The sequence below is a fragment of the Polyodon spathula genome, chromosome 20, assembly GCF_017654505.1.
Source record: "Polyodon spathula isolate WHYD16114869_AA chromosome 20, ASM1765450v1, whole genome shotgun sequence".
Lineage (NCBI taxonomy): Eukaryota > Metazoa > Chordata > Actinopteri > Acipenseriformes > Polyodontidae > Polyodon > Polyodon spathula.
In genome coordinates, this window is record NC_054553.1 from 18,981,084 (window position 1) to 19,001,830 (window position 20,747).

The following is a 20,747-nucleotide window of genomic DNA, read 5'->3' on the forward strand; positions in this document are numbered from 1 at the left end:
AGAAATAAATCAAGGATGATATAATGCAATTGTTTTGTTTGCTCATGTACTTTAAAGATGTTTGCCTAGCTAAATAATTCCAGCGGCAGCAGGATCGAGGACTGGAACATGGTTCTTACTGATGTATAAAACTCCAGTACAGGTTTACAGCAATGCCAATCTTTCAACCTCCCAGCTTCACAGTCTTCGGACCCATCATGACCATCAATAAACCAGTATAATGCTGAGAGCATCGTCCTGGTCCAAACCTATCACTAAACCAGTACGATGCTGACAGCATCGGACTGGTCCAAACCCATCACTAAACCAGTACAATGCTGACAGCATCAGACTAGTCCAAACCCATCACTAGACCAGTACGATGCTGACAGTATTGGACTGGTCTAAACCCATCACTAAACCAGTATGATGCTGACAGCATTGGACTAGTCACTTTATTTGCACACTAAGTCTCCTGCACTGTTGACATTAATCCATGTTGTGGAATATCGACAGCTTGTTTTATTAAAAAAAACAAAAAAACATTCATTATAAAATATTATTTCTGTGAATAATAAGTCATAAGAGCGCCTGAATATACTTCTATCATAACCTGCAATTCCAGTGCTGCAGAAAACCTTGGGTCTATTTCATGATCTACACAGTGGAGGAGCCAAACACTACTGCCCTGTCACTGTATTCGTTGTGACACTTATCAACTTCACTGAATACAATAAACAAGAGTAAAGAGGTCCTGCAAAGAATGGGATTGGAGGGTTAGGGTGGCTGTATTAAGATCTGTCATTGTTTATAGAATTCAAATAGACTCCTGTCGCCAATAAAACATTTCAAACACACAGTGCATTCCCTGCAGGCACAAATTCCACGCAGACCCTTTTGTGTTTTCTGTCTTTTTTTTCTAATCAGAAATGCATGGATAACAACAGATAAACAACTACACATCCATATTAATGTTTCCATAAATACAAATGGGTCCATTTTACAACATATACAGGGTGATTCATAATTCATGCACTATACTGAATAGTGAAAACTGGATGCTATGTAAAGGAAAGTGTCTGCAACAGATACACTGTGACACACCATTTGGCCACTAGAGGGCTATTCAATTATGTCAACATTTACAAGTAATATTGAAAACAATGCAAAACAACAATGTTGCATGAATTGTGAATCACCCTGTATATATTTTGCACTATTGGCTACTGCTTATGCTTAAAATCAGAGAGGGGTTTAATTCCATCAGTCGTTCCGGTTTCAAACATAGGACTTTGACAAAGAAAAACACAACTTATTCCAAATCAGAGAAACCTAAAAATCTGGTGATAAAAAATAAACACAGACGAACAAAAAAAAAATAAAATCACAACATGTTCTACATCCTGTATCATCATTATCAACACTGTGGCCCAATAATTTAAGAAAATAGAAGTGGTGTCTCTGTCGAAACGTTCATATTGCTTTGAACCGCCTGCTATCCCCGTCTTGCCGAGTGCATCCTTGGCTCCTCCTTGCATCACACCCGCGGGGAGTCTGTGTTCGTGGGTGGGGTCTGGAGGAGGTGGAGATGGGGGGGGGGGGGGGGGGGGGCCGGTGTTGTCTATATTGGACCCCATCCCACAACAGCCAGGGTTTCTATTGTGGAAGAAAATAAACATTGTTTTATTTTCAGATGTGGAAAGTTGATCAATATAATAATAATAATTATATTATTATTATTATTATTATTATTATTATTATTATTACATTAGTGTTCAGCATCCATCTGCTCAAAAGAGAAGCTGGGAAGAGTCAGGAGTTTGGGGGAGACGGGAGGCCCATCCGCAGGCACAGCTTCCCCTCCCAGATCCACAGAGTCCTTGGAGTCACAGGAAGGGGCCCGCCGGCGGAGGCACGAGTCCCTGCCGGGCAGCGGGGGCAGGCTGGACTGGCTCTCTGGGGGTTCCACAGAGATGCAGGGTGGGCTCATCTTCTTTTTGCGGTGCGGGGAGGGCAGCTGGAAGCTCTCTGCTCTTGAGACGAAGCCCGAGGAGCCGGAGGAGCGCTGGGGACTGCTCTCCACGGACGAGCAGATCTCGATGGAGTGCCTGCGGGGGTCATCCAGCCAGGAGGATGGCCTGGCCAGCAGGAGGCGCTTCTGGGAGGCTTGGGCATCCACGCTGTGGTACTTCTTGAGGACGGGACCGGCAGTGATGTGGGACACCTCCTGGTCTGTAGGGTCCAGGGATGGGTGCCCTTCAAAGAGGTTCCTGTGCGGCCGTGGGCTGGGGGAGTGGGGCTGGCTGGAGATGTTGTATTGGGTGTGAACGCTGGAGCGCAGCAGGGCAGGGGAGGCACCTGGAGTGGCTGGAACCAGGAGCACGGCCGGCGAGGCAAGCCCTGCTGAGGACAGTTGGTTCTGCTGGGGGGGCTGGGCTCCTTCCTTGTTCTCAGTATACAGAGTCTCTGAGGAGTCATTGACTACCGCTACCTAGAGTGTGTTAGGGGAGGGTTAGAAGATGGGGATGGAGGCGGGGGAGTGAAAGGGAAACAGGTTAGTGGGAGGGAAATCCCTAGATTCTTTCCCCTTATTTAGAATGCAAGTTAAAGAGACCTCAAGAAAAATTTGAAGTGGCGTTAATAATTAGATTATGTTAATACTATATAACAACACGTGTAAATACATTTTAAGTCTTTTTTTTTATTACACTGTAAATACACATGCATTTATAATGTACAACTTATCAACCCACCAGGGCCAGACTGCCAGTCCACTCATATAGAAGAATGCGAACCATCGAGTTACAGTATCGACCTGATTCTGCTGGATAACCCAGCATAAACCTGGGCTGCAGATGGATGTGGAGTCTTGCTCTGGGAGTGTGAGCTGGACTCACAATGCAGTGTAGCTACAAAGCAATACTCATCTACACTGTCAGAACATGCATTTCTTACCTGTTTAATATCTATTGCATGCATTTTCTGTCATTCTCTGGCGTTGTTTGTGCTTAATTCCCACTATTCTAAATCCAGCTCTGATTATACATAGTGATTTTCCGTTTCAAAAATCAACAGGAAATACAGCAGCACAAGCCTTGGTGGGCATTTCAGAAACATAGCTTTCAGAAGATGCAGAGGCAGGACTTGTTTTTACAGGAACAGTTAATGTGCCTGATTACCAACGAACTGAGCAGAAACAGCAATGCAGAATGAAGAATACAATCCCACGCACCCCCTTTAATCTATCGGCATAGCAATATAGCAATTTTGTCCTCCATTTTAAAGTGTAATAACTGTTGTTCAGCTGACTGGGGTCTGCATTAATCAAAACTGTGGTGCCACCATGGTCATTATAAGGTATAGCTACAGCAGTGTCAAAAACTCTTATTTAAATTAGACGTGGGATACTTCATTAGAATGAAAGTAAATAAATGACAATAATAATGCCTACGTTCAATAATGTCATCATGTTATCATTTCCATGCCATGTGTGTGACTGCGTGTCTGCGTGTGTGTGTGTAGTTTAACTTGCAGTCACACTTATTTTAGTGCTAGAACACCAGTACCCTTTGCTACACAATGTGGATTGTACTGTACAGATCGTGCAGCTCCATTAGGGTGACCAGAAAGCAAGAGTGAAAAATCGGGACACTTTCAGCTGGTGCGGGAGGGACAGAAACCTTGTTTAAATGAACTACTGCACAACGCAATTCACAGAAAAAACGTAGCTTCTTTTTTTTTTTTTTTTATTCCTTCACCTTCCTGTGTGCATTGCAACAAAAATAAAAACATAGATAAATAATAGATTATGTAACTCCAAAGCGGTTAATTTTCTTGTTTACTGTTCAGATGACAACAATGTTTTCAGCCTTGGACTTAAAATACTAAAAATAGACAACAAAGCAAAACAAGCAAAGTACATTTTTCGGCTGAGGATCGTGTCAAGACATTTCCCAAATAAACTGTACATCCAGATGGAGGTAATTGTTTTGCACATCTTCTGACTTAAAACAAATATGATTGATCGCTATTTAGCTTCAGAATCACACATTAAACAAAAGGCTACTACAGAGGGTTCTGAACAGATCGTAAAACAAACAGCTTTCAGAAAACAAACTGGTGTCAGCGCAGACAAAAAAAGTATTCCTGTGTCAGTTGTAGCCAGTTAGAATTTTACGCAGAATTTACGCAGAATAGAACGCGAATTTTACGCATTCTAACGCAGTTAGAATTTTAGAGCTGAACGGCATGTTTTCTTGTTTTGACTCGGTACTGATCAAATAAATTCCTGGGTGGGACAGATAACATGACACATGACAATGAACATGCTGCATATATAGACTTTATTAAAGAATGCCAGATACTTTTGGGTAGCTGAGTTTCTAATTGATTTCCACATCTGTATAACTTGGCGAAGCTGCCTTACACTTCCAACCAATATAGTGGCTGCAGACATGCAGTCTCAATGTATGGGTACATCCACACCAGACAGAGAATGTCGGCAGCAACTGTTTGGAGATGCTGCATGCTTGCCTTTTAACAAATGATAGCACTCTGTTTTAGTAAGGAAGTAAGTACCACAATGTTTAGGTTTTTATAGTGCTATGAAATATTATTTAGGAGTATTTAATGTTTAAACAGATCCACGAAATGTCCTCGAAATCCTAATTATAACCCTAATCCTAACAGCATGACCTGGCCATGCGCATAACATCCTTTTTGCCAATGACATAACTGGAGCACTTCTTTCTAGCTTCGATTACTCGCACAAGCTTCAATTCACAATCATAATAATAATAATAATAATAATAATAATAATAATAATAATAATAATAATAATAATAATGTTGTATCTCACTGGCATGACGCTTCACATCCAACTCGCCGCGATGTGATTCTGCGCTATTTTTTACACAATTTACAAAATGCCTTTGTAACACAAAGTCATGTGATTGAATCCATCTTTTTTGCTTTTTAGTGACAGGTTAGTCAGCAACACCAGCCACCATGACACTTTGCTAGTAAAACCAGATCCACCAAGTAAAACGTAATATGATTGCAGGTTAACGTGATTGGATAGCCGCATAGATGCAATGCAAACAACTCGCTCAAACAACACGCCCTAAACCAGCAGAATAAGCTGTTTCATCGTGAGGCAATGCAGCAGCCACGTTATACAAAATTTCCTGACGAGAAAATAAAAAAATTAAAATTTCATGCCTGGGTTTTCAATGTTTACTCTAAAAATTGGGACAAAGGGCATCCCGACAGTACCTCGATTGGGAAGCGAGACAAAGCCCCTAATATTGGTGCGATCCCGATTTTATCGGGACGTCTGGTCACCTTAAACTCCATCCAGTAGGGTTGAAGGTGGTACTGCAAGTCTTTAAAACATGCTTCTGCCTCACGTTAGCATAGCCACACTCTCACAGGCCCCTTACAGGAGGGTACATATAGCTCTGGCTGGATGAATTGGTGTCCCCCGGTTAAGAGTTCAAATAAGTGTGGAAAACAGCAGAAGACCGTTCAATTTCAAAGAGGAAGAAACAACAAACAACCAGATTATTATAAAAGTGACATTGTAGTTGATTAAAACATTTAGATTCTGGTATAGTAAGCAAACTTGTTAAATTTGCAGACGACACAAAAGTAGGAGGAGTGGCAAACACTGTTGCAGCAGCAAAGGTCATTCAAAATGATCTAGACAAGATTCAGAACTGGGCAGACACATGGCAATGACATTTAATAGAGAAAAGTGTAAGGTACTGCACGCAGGAAATAAAAATGTACATTATAAATATCATATGGGAGATATTGAAATTGGAGAAGGAATCTATGAAAAAGACCTAGGAGTTTTTGTTGACTCAGAAATGTCTTCATTTAGACAATGTGGGGAAGCTATAAAAAAGGCTAACAAGATGCTCGGATACATTGTGAAAAGTGTTGAATTTAAATCAAGGGAAGTAATGTTAAAACTGTGCAATGCACTAGTAAGACCTCATCTTGAATATTGTGAGCGACCAGAATTATTCCGGGCTTAAAAGGCATGTCATATGCAGACAGGCTAAAAGAATTGAATCTGTTCAGTCTTGAACAAAGAAGACTACGTGGCGACCTAATTCAAGCATTCAAAATTCTAAAAGGTATTGACAGTGTCGACCCAAGGGACTTTTTCAGCCTGAAAAAAGAAACAAGGACCAGGGGTCACAAATGGAGTTTAGAAAAAGGGGCATTCAGAACAGAAAATAGGAGACACTTTTTTACACAGAGAATTGTGAGGGTCTGGAATCAACTCCCCAGTAATGTTGTTGAAGCTGACACCCTGGGATCCTTCAAGAAGCTGCTTGATGAGATTTTGGGATCAATAAGCTACTAACAACCAAACGAGCAAGATGGGCCGAATGGCCTCCTCTCGTTTGTAAACTTTCTTATGTTCTTATGTTCTTAACATCTTTAATTGGGTTTAACAGGGCAATGCAGCAGCTAGTGTTGTAACAACAATGGAATTAGAATATCAAGGTTTAGCTTCTTATCCTGCATTCTACCCTTAAAAATGACCATGATAGCACATCACAAAAGTGTTTTTTTTGTTGCTGTTTTTTTCAGACAATCATTTAAAATATATTTTAAATATACTGATTATCATCCCAACACTTTACACTACGGTAGAGAAAGTCAAGGCCAGCTCTATAACCACAATACCTAGACGGACAGACTAGACGTTCCCTTTCAAACTACCGCTGCAACTAGAACATGCAATCACCGGGGGGGCACTGTGTCCTTTTGGACACACAAAATTACATTAAAAACAATCGCAAAATGAGGCCTACATTCAAAACAATATGGTTTTGCCTGCAGGTGGCAGTGTCTGCTATGTAAAAACCCCATGCTGTGAATGGGGACGTGGTATAGATCCCTCAGGGAAGTGCTTCCAGTCATGAGGGGTGAGGGCCCTCCCCCCTCCCCCACCCCCACCCCACCCCCATCTTCGTGCACTCATAGGCGCCAGCGTCTCTTACACCCCCAGACCAAACCAGGCTTGACTGAACAGGGTGTATTACAAAACAAAAACCAAAATAAAAACAACAACAAGAAGAGAGTGAAAAGAGAAAGGAACTTTTCAACGAACAAACTTGAAATCACTTAAAGTACGGAAAACTAAAGTAAAATAGAATCTTGCAAAGCTTAATGTAGAACAGGCCTGGCAACCTTGTTCACTCCATCTAAGGTTTTATTCTAACTAGGCAGGGAATGAACTGATCTTTAGCAGGGTCAGTTACTGGTTGGAGCAAAGTCCTGGAATGGAGTGACTGGAAGAGACATGGTTCCCTGCCCTGCCATAGCACAACACAGAACAGCAGCATTATACAGGTAACACGAAGGACGTGTTCAATGTGTATGCATGTGTATGTGTGTTTATTTTATAAAGCATAAACTAAATAGTACAGCTGAATGGTTAAGACCAGGTTTGTACAGTGTGTATATGTCATACATATCATATATATATATATATATATATTATATATATATATATATAGATATATATATATACTATACATATGTGTGTACATGTTACACAGTGACACTTACAAGTGAAGCACTTCTGCCACACACGCACGCACGGTGTGCGTGTGTGTGTGTGTGTGTGTGTGTGTGTGTTGGTCAAGTGTGTGTGTGTGTGTGTTGGTCAGATGTGTGTTTTGGTATGGTGTGTGGGTGTCAATGCTCTCACCTGTCTGTGCAGGGTCCGGTGCGTGCTGGAGGAGCGGCGAGGTGGGGGGATCTTGGGAATGCTCTCGGAGTCCGGGGGGCCCTGATGTCCTGGAGGGCTGATGGGACGGAAAAGCTGGACAGGTACGGCCAGGTGCTGGGTGCTGGAGCCAGTGGGCTGGGACTGCACTGAGGTGGTGGAGCCTGCAGAGGGAGCACTCCTCTTTACTCTCACATACCCAGGATGACAAAGCTGTCAATTTGTTTTCTTACCTCATTACTAGCCCTGGTCATTTTCAATGTTTATATTTCAGGGGCTCACAAAGTACTGTAATAAATCATCTTTTAGAGTAATGGGTTTATTTGGACTCAGTAATGGACTCAGGTTCTTTATTGAAACATCATGAAATGAATTGTGCTCCCGTTGTAGGGACTTGCTACTCAATGCAATCATTTTCAATGTATTCTTTGCTTCTGACCACCTGATACTAAATACTTAAATGAATTCAATTATAAATGTTTCGACTAGAAGTCTTTATCAAGTCAAGAAAAAGGTTTTGTCCCATTAATAGGCCCTTCACACTATCATGTGGGGGTGGAGTTCACATCAGTACTGACAGTCAGACAGACAGACAGGGGTCCAGTGTACCTGACTGGTCCCTTTTGGGGGAGGCTGCAGGGTCGAGGGTCTGGAACATGTAGCTGTCGTTGGGCAGGGAGTGAGCACGCCCCACTGAGGGCTTCCTTACAGACAGCAGGTTCCCCGGCAGCACTGGGGCCAGCTCCTGAGAGACAGAGAGAGGAGAGAGAGGGATCTGACACAGAGACTGAGACACCAGCACACAGCACAGCAACCCCACGAGCACAGCGCAGAGATGCCTGGGACCAGACACACACCTCAGAGGTGCAGCTCCTGACTCAAATAGAACTAGCAAAATGCTTCTGAGAATTATTCAACTGCCCCTTCCTGCAGCTTTAAAATAAAATTATAAAAAAAAAACTAAATAAAACATTATTACAGCATATGTCTTTTTAGTTTAGCTGGGGTTTAGAGCATTTTACAGCACTGGGGAAATCCCAGAATAACCACTGGTAGATGATCTGTGCAACCCAGGGTGATGTCCCAGTTCTGTAACATGCTCTAAAACCTATCAATGGTTTACCAGACATGAAAAGTGTCCAGATTGGCTGAATCCAAGTGACACCACTGCAGTGTTACTGAGAATTTCTGTACAAATAACATGCCAGGCCAATGATGGAGCTACATGTTCAGTAATAATATTTTATTTCCATGTGCTTGCTGTTTCACGGATCACCCTATATACTGTGTATGTTGAAGCTGAGTTAATTAGTCTTTTAGAGCGCACCCTGGTGGTGCCCACCCAAATCCAACACAACTTCGACTCACCAAACTGCAACGAGACACCCACGTACACTATACACAAACCATGGCAGGCTTACGTTCAGGAACAGTAATACCATGTTTTAAAATGAGCATGTGTTTCTTTTAAAACTGCTAATGAAAGTGAAAAATTGCTACAATTACTTTAATGCCTTTTATTCATGTATTGTACCTTTGAGCAATTGCAAAATTGGAGGTCAAATAACAACAAGAATGTGACTGTCTATCCCTGCCATGGTCTGAGGTAACAGCAAACACAACATGAACCATCAAAGTGAACAACAGAAGCTGATCAACAAAGATCTGAGTAGGAGAGAGCAGCAGAGTAACAGAATGGACTCAGAGATGCCTGAAGATAAGTCATATAGAGTGAACACTACTCTACAATCTACCAAACAAACACACAGAGAGAGAGAGAGAGAGAGAGAGAGAGAGAGAGAGAGAGAGAGAGAGAGAGAGAGAGAGAGAGAGAGAGAGAGGTGCAGATGGTTATCCACCAGTGCAGGGCTCAAGATACTCCAGCAGAAGTTCTCCAGTTGAGGCAAACCAATAGGCCTTTTATCACAGACTTCCTCTTCACTTTGACTTCCTGTCACCAAACTGTACGTTTGATATATATATATATCCTGTTCTCTTTTCTCCTGTGCAGAAGCTATCACAAAGAACAAGTTGTTGTTGGTATGAAATGCCAGGGTTATATTAATTCAGTTCTGTTTCAGTCGTCACATCCTGGAGACTTTTTAATCATTTAAAGCTCCCTGCAATCTCAGTAGAGCTCTGAAAATCATATCTAACTCGAGTACATCTGGTATAGCAATTAACCCGCCCTCCTTCGACACATCCTAGTTGATGTAACAGACTACCACACTTGCTGTTAAAATAATACATCCCACAGGGCAAGGCTAACGGTTGCAGGGTGTACCTGATGTACTTTAGACATGATTCTGAGAGCTCTAGCAACAGGGGGCTTTAAACGTCTGAGTTTAAAATTGTCCCAAAGATGTGGTGAGAGAGAAAACGCTGCCCTTGAATATAAACAACCAGACAAATGATTCATTTGAGATGACTCTCGTATCCCTTATCCAGACCAAGTCACTCCTTGAGTTTTCATTCTTATAACCAGCCATTACTTTGGCATTAACAACAAATGCAATCCTTGCAATGACTGGGTCAGATGGGGTCCAATATGTGCTGCACAGGAAGAAAGTGAAGAGGGCCAGGAAGTGATGTGGTGGCTGCACAAGAGGGATATTGCTCCAGTCAAAGTGAAAATATTTGGTATTCAAACTTATAATTTATAAGAATATTACTGAAGAATAATTGTCAGGAGACACAGCGTTCCAATTTCAGAATGCTTGTGCTTTGTTTCGTTTTGTTTTGTGGAGATATCTCTTCCCCCCCTTGTGTTGCCATGGCAACAGAAAGACTAGGAAGCGGAGGAGTATTTGGAACCCTGCGAGGCGGAAGCTGGAACACACGTTGTTTGGTCTACAGTAAGTACATTGCTCTCCAGAGTATTTAGTAAGAGAGTGTTAATATCGTCAGGCACAGAGTCGTCCGTCAAAGCTAAGGACCACGATTTCTCCGACAGAATGTCAGACGTCAGAGATAGAGCCTCCATCTCCGCTAGAGGTATCTAAAGAGGGAGAGACGAGGCAGGCGTGAGACACACATCGTTCAGACAAGGAGAGTACAAGGAAGATAAGAATCACAAGGAATTTAAATAGAGAGCCACACCCTGACTGCTTGCATATTGCCTGGGCTGTTTCTTAACAATACTTCAAAGAATTAATAGAATGCCCTTGCAGAATGGACACATTTGGTTTTCAAATAACTGATTTGAAGATTCACTGATTTTAAGCTTTGGGTGACCAAACTGCTCAGCTTTGCAGTCATGTTGCTCCTGAACGGTACACATTACTTACATGTTATCTTGTAGTTTATACTGTTAATTAAATACTTGAAACAGTGCTTAAAGTCATTTCAAGTACTTAACTGTAATGACATTACCTATCGTTAGTGGGTTTTCCTTCTCAAATTCAGGAGATTTAAGCAATTTGTTGAATTTATGTACATTCATTTATTTTTTCTGGCTATACCACAACAAAGATGAATACATTCAAGTAAATAAGTGTCTCTGATGGGCTCCCCCTGAGTCCAGGCATCAATAATACAGCACTCATTTCTAGCTGTGTAATGTTACAGGGTCATAATGCCGCTGTTTAGTAACACTGCTCGTTTATAAGATAGAAATATTTCACGCCTTATTTAATTGGAGATTTAATTAGGTGTAGGTTCTCAAAGCCCCCCGGAAATGTCTACAACTAGGGGCCCTGCTTTAGAAACCAGAGGGGCAGCTCTGACAGTGAGCAGATGGAAACTTTGCACCAGAAAAAAGAGATTGTATAATACAGTGATTCCATAAGTCCCTACACTATAAAACATGATCTCTGGTGATACACTTGGTTAAAGAAAGTTCTCATTTTGCTTGCCTTACTTTCAAGAAGATTTGAGACATACACAGCAAATGGAAGCGCATAACAGGTACAATTATTTTGCAAGCTACAACCACTTGAAGCACTCTTTAAAGGACTGTTTTACAAACTCATTTAGATTAATAAAATCAAGCCTGCTGTTCTTGAATTGTTTTTTCAACTGTTTTAGAAAAAAGTTATCTGTTAAAGCACTATTTACCAAAGAGGACACTCTTTAAAAAAACACAGTCTTGCGAATAGAACCTATATGCCTCGAAAATCAAGTGATTTTTTTTCTTTGAAATTGGTGAGCACTGGCTTCTATCCAGTAAGGAGCTGACTTTTACATTTTTGATGAATTGTGCAAAATGTTTATGATAAGGATTAATGTTAAAAAATGCTAGTTTTATTGGAAACACTATCAAAGCTATTTACAGTCCTCGAGTTGTATATATTTCAATTTTTCAATGTGTGACAGGATCAAAAGTCCCACAATGCACATTACCACAACCCAATAGAGTCTTCATAATAACGGCACTTCATAAGGACGGTGTGTCCTCTAATTAACGCTGCAGTGCTGGGAGAACATGACGTGTGAGAGGTTAAATCACTGCTCTCAACGCTTTTCTAACCTTCATTGTCTTTATTGCAGCATAGAATCTAATTATCCTCCAGGACAAACTGTGCCAGGGTTATTATAATCAATAGCATGCAAAATGCACCAGCAGCACAATTATCAGCTGTATAAGCAGATATACAAACACCCAACACGACTGACATAACAGCTTGGGACAGGGTTAGGGACAGGAGGATCTGAGGATTAGGGTCAGTTTGATGGTCTGGGTTTCAAATGAAGGAGTATTATTGAGAGGGGCATTATTGCAAACAATTTTGTTGTTCTGAGGATGGAACTCCATACATTATGGGCTCGATTTTCACAGCTCTTTTCTCCAAATCTCTGGCAATTTTGTTTTCAGATATAGTTACCAAACCAGTAATAAACAACTGATACAGCTTAGAATTAAATTTGGACAATTTTGTCCCCCCAAACATAAACTGTGTTGTAAATACCTGTAATAAATAACAGACAGTGTAGGTAATGTATTTTTGTTCTGATGTGTATCCCAGATGTACAGCTTTGTTTATGGTGCAATAACAAGGAAGCACTGTAAATGTTATTTTTTAATGGACTGCTCGCTGTGTTAAAGTTATATCATGCAAGATGAAACAGGTCCTGGACACTCTGTTTAAAAGAACATTGTTGTCTGTTGCTTTCTCCACCATATCACTGAAATCACATCAAAATAATCATGATGGCTTTGGAATCAGTTAGGGAATAAAACACAATGGGTTCAAAGCTATTTCCTCAAAAAGGAAAAATGCGCCCAAAACATGCAGCAAACCAGAAATAAACCACTTTGACATTTAGATGAGGGGCATGTAAAAAGTCTAAAGCTTTGAATTGTAATTGGTGTTTTTAACTTCCAGAAAATATGCTACTCTCAGCAATAGAAATTCTTAAACGAAGAACAACTCAAGACCCCTTCCAAGCCCCTACATTAAATGGCTGAATTGCTCATTGCTGCTTTCACAGATTTAGTTTTTTAGTTTTTAACAGAGTTTGTTATTTCTTTCCAAAAATGATGGTTTGGAGTAAAGAGCTTTGAAAATCTAACCCAGTAAGCTTGTGTTAGTTTTTGGCCACTGAGTAGAACACACTGAGGTGCTACAGTAAGCAACGCACTCGGGGGACTGGGACAGGGTCGGGGGTCACACTGGGGTTTTAAAAGCACCCTTTTTAAACAGGAGCACAGCCCTTTGGGATGGACAGGGGAATTGAAAGGATCTCCAGTTGCCCCAGCTTCTGGGGATATAACTGTGGAAAGAAGGTTCATAGATTAGAAATGCCTGCTATACAGAACACACACTTGTGTAAATGGGCTGTCCCTCTCATGACTTTGTTTGTCATACAAATAACAGACCTGACAAACTGAAATCTGCGTCACCCTGTTGCACGTCAGTTTAGTCGTGGTGGGACAGAAAGACAGACAGCAGATCTGTTTATGACAGACAGCAGTTAACAGGCCGTCATTTGACAGGTGCTTCCATATCCCAGAATCCTTGCTGTTCCATGAGGACCAGCCTCTAAAGTGCTACCTCTCTCTGGACCAGAAAGCAAACTTCACTGCAGATCTGCACCCCAACACAAGCTCCCTGAAGGAATTAGGGGCTAAGATACATTGAGAAATGGGTGAATGGGCTTGTGTTCCTCCAGATGGTTGAGTCAGTACCGTACTGGCTGCCTGTGGTAGTCCTACACCCTATTGACAGAGTTTTGGTAGGTGTTTATGATTTGCTGTCCAACCCTAGTATACATCTTGATTACAATTGCATGCTGACTTTAGAAATAAATACACACTCGAGAGAGAGAGAGATGTTACTCAGTGCACAGTCACTGCTGAGATGTTACTCGGTGTACAGTCACTGGTGAGAGATTACTCAGTGCAGTCACTGCTGAGAGGTTACTCAGTGCAGTCACTGCTGAGAGGTTACTCAGTGCAGTTACTACTAAGAGGTTACACAGTGCACAGTCAGTGCTGAGAGGTTACACATAGTAGGCACAACTGAAAGGTTACTCAGTGCACAGTCACTGCTGAGAGGTTACTCAGTGCACAATCACTATTGAGTGTTACTCATTGCACAGCCACTGCTGAGAGATTACTCAGTGCACAGTCACTTCTGAGAGGTTACTCAGTGCAACCACTGCTGCAAGCTTACTCAGTGCAGAGAAACTACTGAGAGGTTACACAGTGCAGCCACTGCTGAGAGGTTACTCAGTGCACAGTCACTACTGAGAGGTTACTCAGTGCACAGCCACTGCTGAGGTTACTCAGTGCACAGTCACTGCTGAGAGGTTACTCAGTGCACAGTCACTACTGAGAGGTTACTCAGAACAATCACTGCTGAGAGGTTACTCAGTGCACAGTCACTGCTGAGGTTACTCAGTGCACAGTCGCTGCTGAGAGGTTACTCCGTGCACAGTCACTGCTGAGAGGTTACACAGAGTAGTCACAACTAAAAGGTTACTCAGTGCACTCACTGCTGAGTGCACAGTCACTGGTGAGAGGTTACTCAGTGCAACCACTGCTGTGAGCTTACTCAGTGCAGAGAAACTACTGAGAGGTTACACAGAGTAGTCACAACTAAAAGGTTACTCAGTGCACAGTCACTGCTGAGAGGTTACTCAGTGCACAGTCACTACTGAGAGGTTACTCGGTGCACAGTCACTGCTGAGAGATTACTCAGTGCACAGTCACTGCTGAGAGGTTACTCAGTGCAGCCACTGCTGAGAGGTTACTCAGTGCACAGTCACTACTGAGAGGTTACTCGGTGCACAGTCACTGCTGAGAGATTACTCAGTGCACAGTCACTGCTGAGAGGTTACTCAGTGCAGCCACTGCTGAGAGGTTACTCAGTGCACAGTCACTGCTGAGAGGTTACTCAGTGCAGCCACTGCTGAGAGGTTACTCAGTGCATAGTCACTGCTGAGAGGTTACACAGAGTAGTCACAACTGAAAGGTTACTCAGTGCAGTCACTGGTGAGAGGTTACTCAGTGCACAGTCATGGTGAGAGGTTACTCAGTGCTGAGAGGTTACTCAGTGCACAGTCACTACTGAGAGGTTACTCAGAGCAATTACTACTGAGAGGTTACTCAGTGCACAGTCAATGCTGAGGTTACTCAATTGCACAGTCACTGCTGAGAGGTTACTCAGTGCACAATCACTGCTGAGAGGTTACTCAGTGCACAGTCACTGCTGAGAGTTACTCAGTGCACAGCCACTGCTGAGAGATTACTCAGTGCACAGTCACTTCTGAGAGGTTACTCAGTGCAACCACTGCTGCAAGCTTACTCAGTGCAGAGAAACTACTGAGAGGTTACACAGTGCAGCCACTGCTGAGAGGTTACTCAGTGCACAGTCACTACTGAGAGGTTACTCAGTGCACAGTCACTGATGAGGTTACTCAGTGCACAGTCACTGCTGAGGTTACTCAGTGCACAGTCGCTGCTGAGAGGTTACTCAGTGCACAGTCACTACTGAGAGGTTACTCAGAACAATCACTACTGAGAGGTTACTCAGTGCACAGTCACTGCTGAGGTTACTCAGTGCACAGTCGCTGCTGAGAGGTTACTCAGTGCACAGTCACTGCTGAGAGGTTACACAGAGTAGTCACTACTGAGAGGTTACTCAGTGCACAGTCACTGCTGAGAGGTTACACAGAGTAGTCACAACTAAAAGGTTACTCAGTGCACTCACTGCTGAGTGCACAGTCACTGGTGAGAGGTTACTCAGTGCAACCACTGCTGTGAGCTTACTCAGTGCAGAGAAACTACTGAGAGGTTACACAGAGTAGTCACAACTAAAAGGTTACTCAGTGCACAGTCACTGCTGATAGGTTACTCAGTGCACAGTCACTACTGAGAGGTTACTCACAGCAATTACTACTGAGAGGTTACTCAGTGCACAGTCACTGCTGAGGTTACTCAGTTGCACAGTCACTGCTGAGAGGTTACTCAGTGCACAGTCACTACTGAGAGGTTACTCGGTGCACAGTCACTGCTGAGAGATTACTCAGTGCACAGTCACTGCTGAGAGGTTACTCAGTGCAGCCACTGCTGAGAGGTTACTCAGTGCACAGTCACTGCTGAGAGGTTACTCAGTGCAGCCACTGCTGAGAGGTTACTCATTGCATAGTCACTGCTGAGAGGTTACACAGAGTAGTCACAACTGAAAGGTTACTCAGTGCAGTCACTGGTGAGAGGTTACTCAGTGCACAGTCACTGGTGAGAGGTTACTCAGTGCTGAGAGGTTACTCAGTGCACAGTCACTACTGAGAGGTTACTCAGAGCAATTACTACTGAGAGGTTACTCAGTGCACAGTCAATGCTGAGGTTACTCCATGCACAGTCGCTGCTGAGCGGTTACTCAGTGCAGTCACTACTGAGAGGTTACTCAGTGCAGTCACTACTAAGAGGTTACTCGGTGCACAGACACTGATGAGAGGTTACTCAGTGCAGCCACTGCTGAGAGGTTACACAGAGTAGTCACAACTAAAAGGTTACTCAGTGCACAGTCACTGCTGAGAGGTTACTCTGCAACCACTGCTGTGAGATTACTCAGTGCACAGTCACTGCTGAGAGGTTACACAGAGTAGTCACAACTGAGAGGTTACTCAGTGCACAGTCACTGCTGAGAGGTTACTCAGTGCACAGTCGCTGCTGAGAGGTTACTCCGTGCACAGTCACTGCTGAGAGGTTACACAGAGTAGTCACAACTAAAAGGTTATTCAGTGCACAGTCGCTGCTGAGAGGTTACTCAGTGCACAGTCACTACTGAGAGGTTACTCATAACAATCACTACTGAGAGGTTACTCAGTGCACAGTCACTGCTGAGGTTACTCAGTGCACAGTCGCTGCTGAGAGGTTACTCAGTGCACAGTCACTACTGAGAGGTTACTCAGAACAATCACTACTGAGAGGTTACTCAGTGCACAGTCACTGCTGAGGTTACTCAGTGCACAGTCGCTGCTGAGAGGTTACTCCGTGCACAGTCACTGCTGAGAGGTTACACAGAGTAGTCACAACTAAAAGGTTATTCAGTGCACAGTCACTGCTGAGAGGTTACACAGAGTAGTCACAACTAAAAGGTTACTCAGTGCACTCACTGCTGAGTGCACAGTCACTGGTGAGAGGTTACTCAGTGCAACCACTGCTGTGAGCTTACTCAGTGCAGAGAAACTACTGAGAGGTTACACAGAGTAGTCACAACTAAAAGGTTACTCAGTGCACAGTCACTGCTGATAGGTTACTCAGTGCACAGTCACTACTGAGAGGTTACTCGGTGCACAGTCGCTGCTGAGAGATTACTCAGTGCACAGTCACTGCTGAGAGGTTACTCAGTGCAGCCACTGCTGAGAGGTTACTCAGTGCACAGTCACTGCTGAGAGGTTACACAGAGTAGTCACAACTGAAAGGTTACTCAGTGCAGTCACTGGTGAGAAGTTACTCAGTGCACAGTCACTGGTGAGAGGTTACTCAGTGCTGAGAGGTTACTCAGTGCACAGTCACTACTGAGAGGTTACTCACAGCAATTACTACTGAGAGGTTACTCAGTGCACAGTCAATGCTGAGGTTACTCCATGCACAGTCGCTGCTGAGCGGTTGCTCAGTGCACAGTCACTACTGAGAGGTTACTCAGTGCAGTCACTACTAAGAGGTTACTCAGTGCACAGAAACTGATGAGAGGTTACTCAGTGCAGCCACTGCTGAGAGGTTACTCCGTGCACAGTCACTGCTGAGAGGTTACACAGAGTAGTCACAACTAAAAGGTTACTCCGTGCACAGTCACTGCTGAGAGGTTACACAGTGCAGAGAAACTACTGAGAGGTTACACAGTGTAGTCACAACTAAAAGGTTACTCAGTGCACAGTCACTGCTGAGAGGTTACTCAGTGCAACCACTGCTGTGAGCTTACTCAGTGCAGAGAAACTACTGAGAGGTTACACAGTGAAGTCACAGCTAAAAGGTTACTCAGTGCACAGTCATTGCTGAGAGGTTACTCGGTGCACAGTCACTGCTGAGAGGTTACTCAGTGCACAGTCACTGCTGAGAGGTTACTCAGTGCACAGTCAGCGCTGAGAGGTTACACAGAGTAGTCACATTTGAAAGGTTACTCAGTGCAGTCACTGCTGAGAGGTTTCTCAGTGCAGGGACTGCTGAGAGGTTACTCAGTGCAGTCACTACTCAGAGGTTACTCAGTGCACAGTCACTGCTGAGAGGTTACTCAATGCTGAGAGTCTACACAGTTCTGTCACTGCTGAGAGGTTACTCATTGCATAGTCACTGCTGAGAGGTTACTCATTGCATAGTCACTGGTGAGAGGTTACTTATTGCATAGTCACTACTGAGAGGTTACTCACTGCACAGTCACTGCTGAGAGCTACTCAGTGCAGCCACGGTTGAGACGTTACTCAATGCACAGTCACTGCTGAGAGGTTACTCACTTGCCTGCTTGCCTGTCATGAACCCAGCACCCTTCTTCTAAAATCCCAACAATGTCAATGACACTGAATCACTTTCCTGTTGAGGCTAATAGACTGCACTGCTGTCTGAGGGTGAAGTGTAAGCTCAAGCATGGCTTCTGTTTTCAGCAATGTGGTCATTACAGCATGTTTTTTTTGAGAACAAGAACTGTTGATTAATATCAAAACATCAATCAGCCCTCAGGTAACTCTTAAGCTGCAGAGTTTTGCAGTTGTAATATCCTTTATCTCAAACAGCGAGGTGTTACATTATCAGACAGGTTAGTTCTGACCTGCATCCCTGCAGTGCATTTAATGAAGACCTGATCGGGGTTTAATTGGAGAGCACATTCTACCCTGAACACCAGGCAAGAGCATGTAACAGAGTGAAGAGCTCAATGCCAGGTACAAACCCTACTTGGTTCGTTATCTGGACAAGTTACCTAATAAGCAGGCTGCTGCACACCTCCCTGGACAGACTGTCACCCGCCCCACAGAGACTGGAAGCAGCTGGTATCTCTTTCACAGTCTCACCACCATAACAGTACTGAAGAGCTATATTGAACATGGGCTGAAAGCTGTAGTGTGACAGTGCTCTAATTAATGATAATCTCCATTATCCATTCTACAGTTTTAGGTTTTGAGGAATTCAAGTTGCTGTAATGTTGTGGTGGCAGGACCTAGACAGACAGACAGACAGGTGAACAGGGGGTGATATTAACCTGCTTCTCAGAGGTGCACTTGCCAGGCAGGGGCAGAGCGTAGTGGTGACACACAGAGCCAGACAGGTTATCCATGAGGGTGAGCTCTCCTTCCATGGAGCCCTGGAGCAGCAGGGAGACTGTGTCAAACAAGGACCTCCGCTGGGGTGAGACAGGTGACATTCACAGGGGGAGAGAAAAGAGAGATGGGGGGAGAGGACAGGGAGCATGCAGCGGGAGACAGGAGAGAGGAGGGGGGGGGGGATAGGGAATATGCAGGGGGAGAGAGGAAAGAGCGGGAGAGGACAGGGAAAGTGCAGAGGAAGAGAGGATAGAGAGAGAGAGGGGAGACAGGGATCGTGCAGGGGAAGAGAGGAGAGAGGGGGAGAGGACAGGGATCGTGCAGGAGAAGAGAGGAGAGAGAGGGAGAGGACAGGGATCATGTAGGGGAAGAGGGGAGAGAGAGGGGGAGAGGACAGGGATTGTGCAAGAGAAGAGAGGAGAGAGAGATGCAGAGGACAGGGACCGTGCAGGGGCAGAGAGAGAGAGTGAGCGAGCGAGCGAGAGAAAGAGGGGAGGGGGGGAGATGACAGGGAGCGTGCAAGGAAGAGATGGATGAGAAGTGGGAGATGGAGGGAGTAAGGGGAGAGAGAGAGTATGGCCAATCAGGGAGAGATAGGGGTTAGGGGGATAAGAAACAGACAGAGACAGAGACAGTGAGAGAGAGAGGAGACAGAGAACATGCTAGTAATAACAATTCATTCTCACAGAGAGGAAAGCAGTTTTTTAAGGAACAGTGTTTGGGATATAACACTTGTGGTAATACTGAATTATGGGTTGTGGCCACGGTGTTTGCTTTGTTAACACAAATGACTAATTATTCTCTACTACTACAAATACTACACATTTGACTATGTATATAATTTTCTGACACCCCGATTAGTTTAGGAATGGGGCTGTGTTTAAAATAAGGGCTAGGGTGTATTTAACATATTACAGAAACTATTGTCGCTAGTGGGTTCATCATTTTGTAGGCACAGTTTCAGATGGTGTCCACCAGATGGCTTTGTCTCCTTTGAGTCAGATCCATGATCATCCTCACTGGTTCAGCATGATAAATTCAACAATTTTTCAAACAATTACACTATTTCATACTGCCATGTTTTACAAAAGATTAATCGTATCATCCTTAAATGACTGGTAGAAAAAGAAAAGCTACATCAAGCAGAAGGAAAGTGTAGCACTGTAAAATTACTTCATGGTGAATCTTGTTTTATTAACCTTTCCAGTGCCTTTACAAGAGGTCCCGTCACCTTACTGTTCTCTTAACGTACCAACGACGAGAGGTGCAGTCATAAAACCTTAAACAAATAGTGCGACACATACAGAGAGTCCTTGTG

At 43.6% G+C, this 20,747-nt stretch overlaps 1 protein-coding gene across 6 annotated transcripts in view; it reads right to left on the reverse strand.

Moving 5' to 3' along the window:
* Positions 1–1,708: 1,708 nt before the first annotated feature.
* cacna1g (calcium channel, voltage-dependent, T type, alpha 1G subunit) overlaps positions 1,709–20,747 on the reverse strand; it is a 188,466-nt gene continuing 169,427 nt past the window's right edge. For 4 of the 6 annotated variants that reach the window (XM_041220423.1, XM_041220421.1, XM_041220425.1 and 1 more), the window contains 4 exons: positions 19,369–19,509; positions 8,339–8,474; positions 7,712–7,893; positions 1,709–2,470 (listed from right to left, as the gene is read on the reverse strand). In XM_041220423.1, the coding sequence (XP_041076357.1) occupies positions 1,748–2,470; positions 7,712–7,893; positions 8,339–8,474; positions 19,369–19,509 (1,182 nt within the window). In that variant the 3' untranslated portion in view covers positions 1,709–1,747. The remainder of the gene's footprint in view (positions 2,471–7,711; positions 7,894–8,338; positions 8,475–19,368; positions 19,510–20,747) is intronic. The other 2 variants (XM_041220422.1, XM_041220424.1) reach the window with 2 other exon arrangements.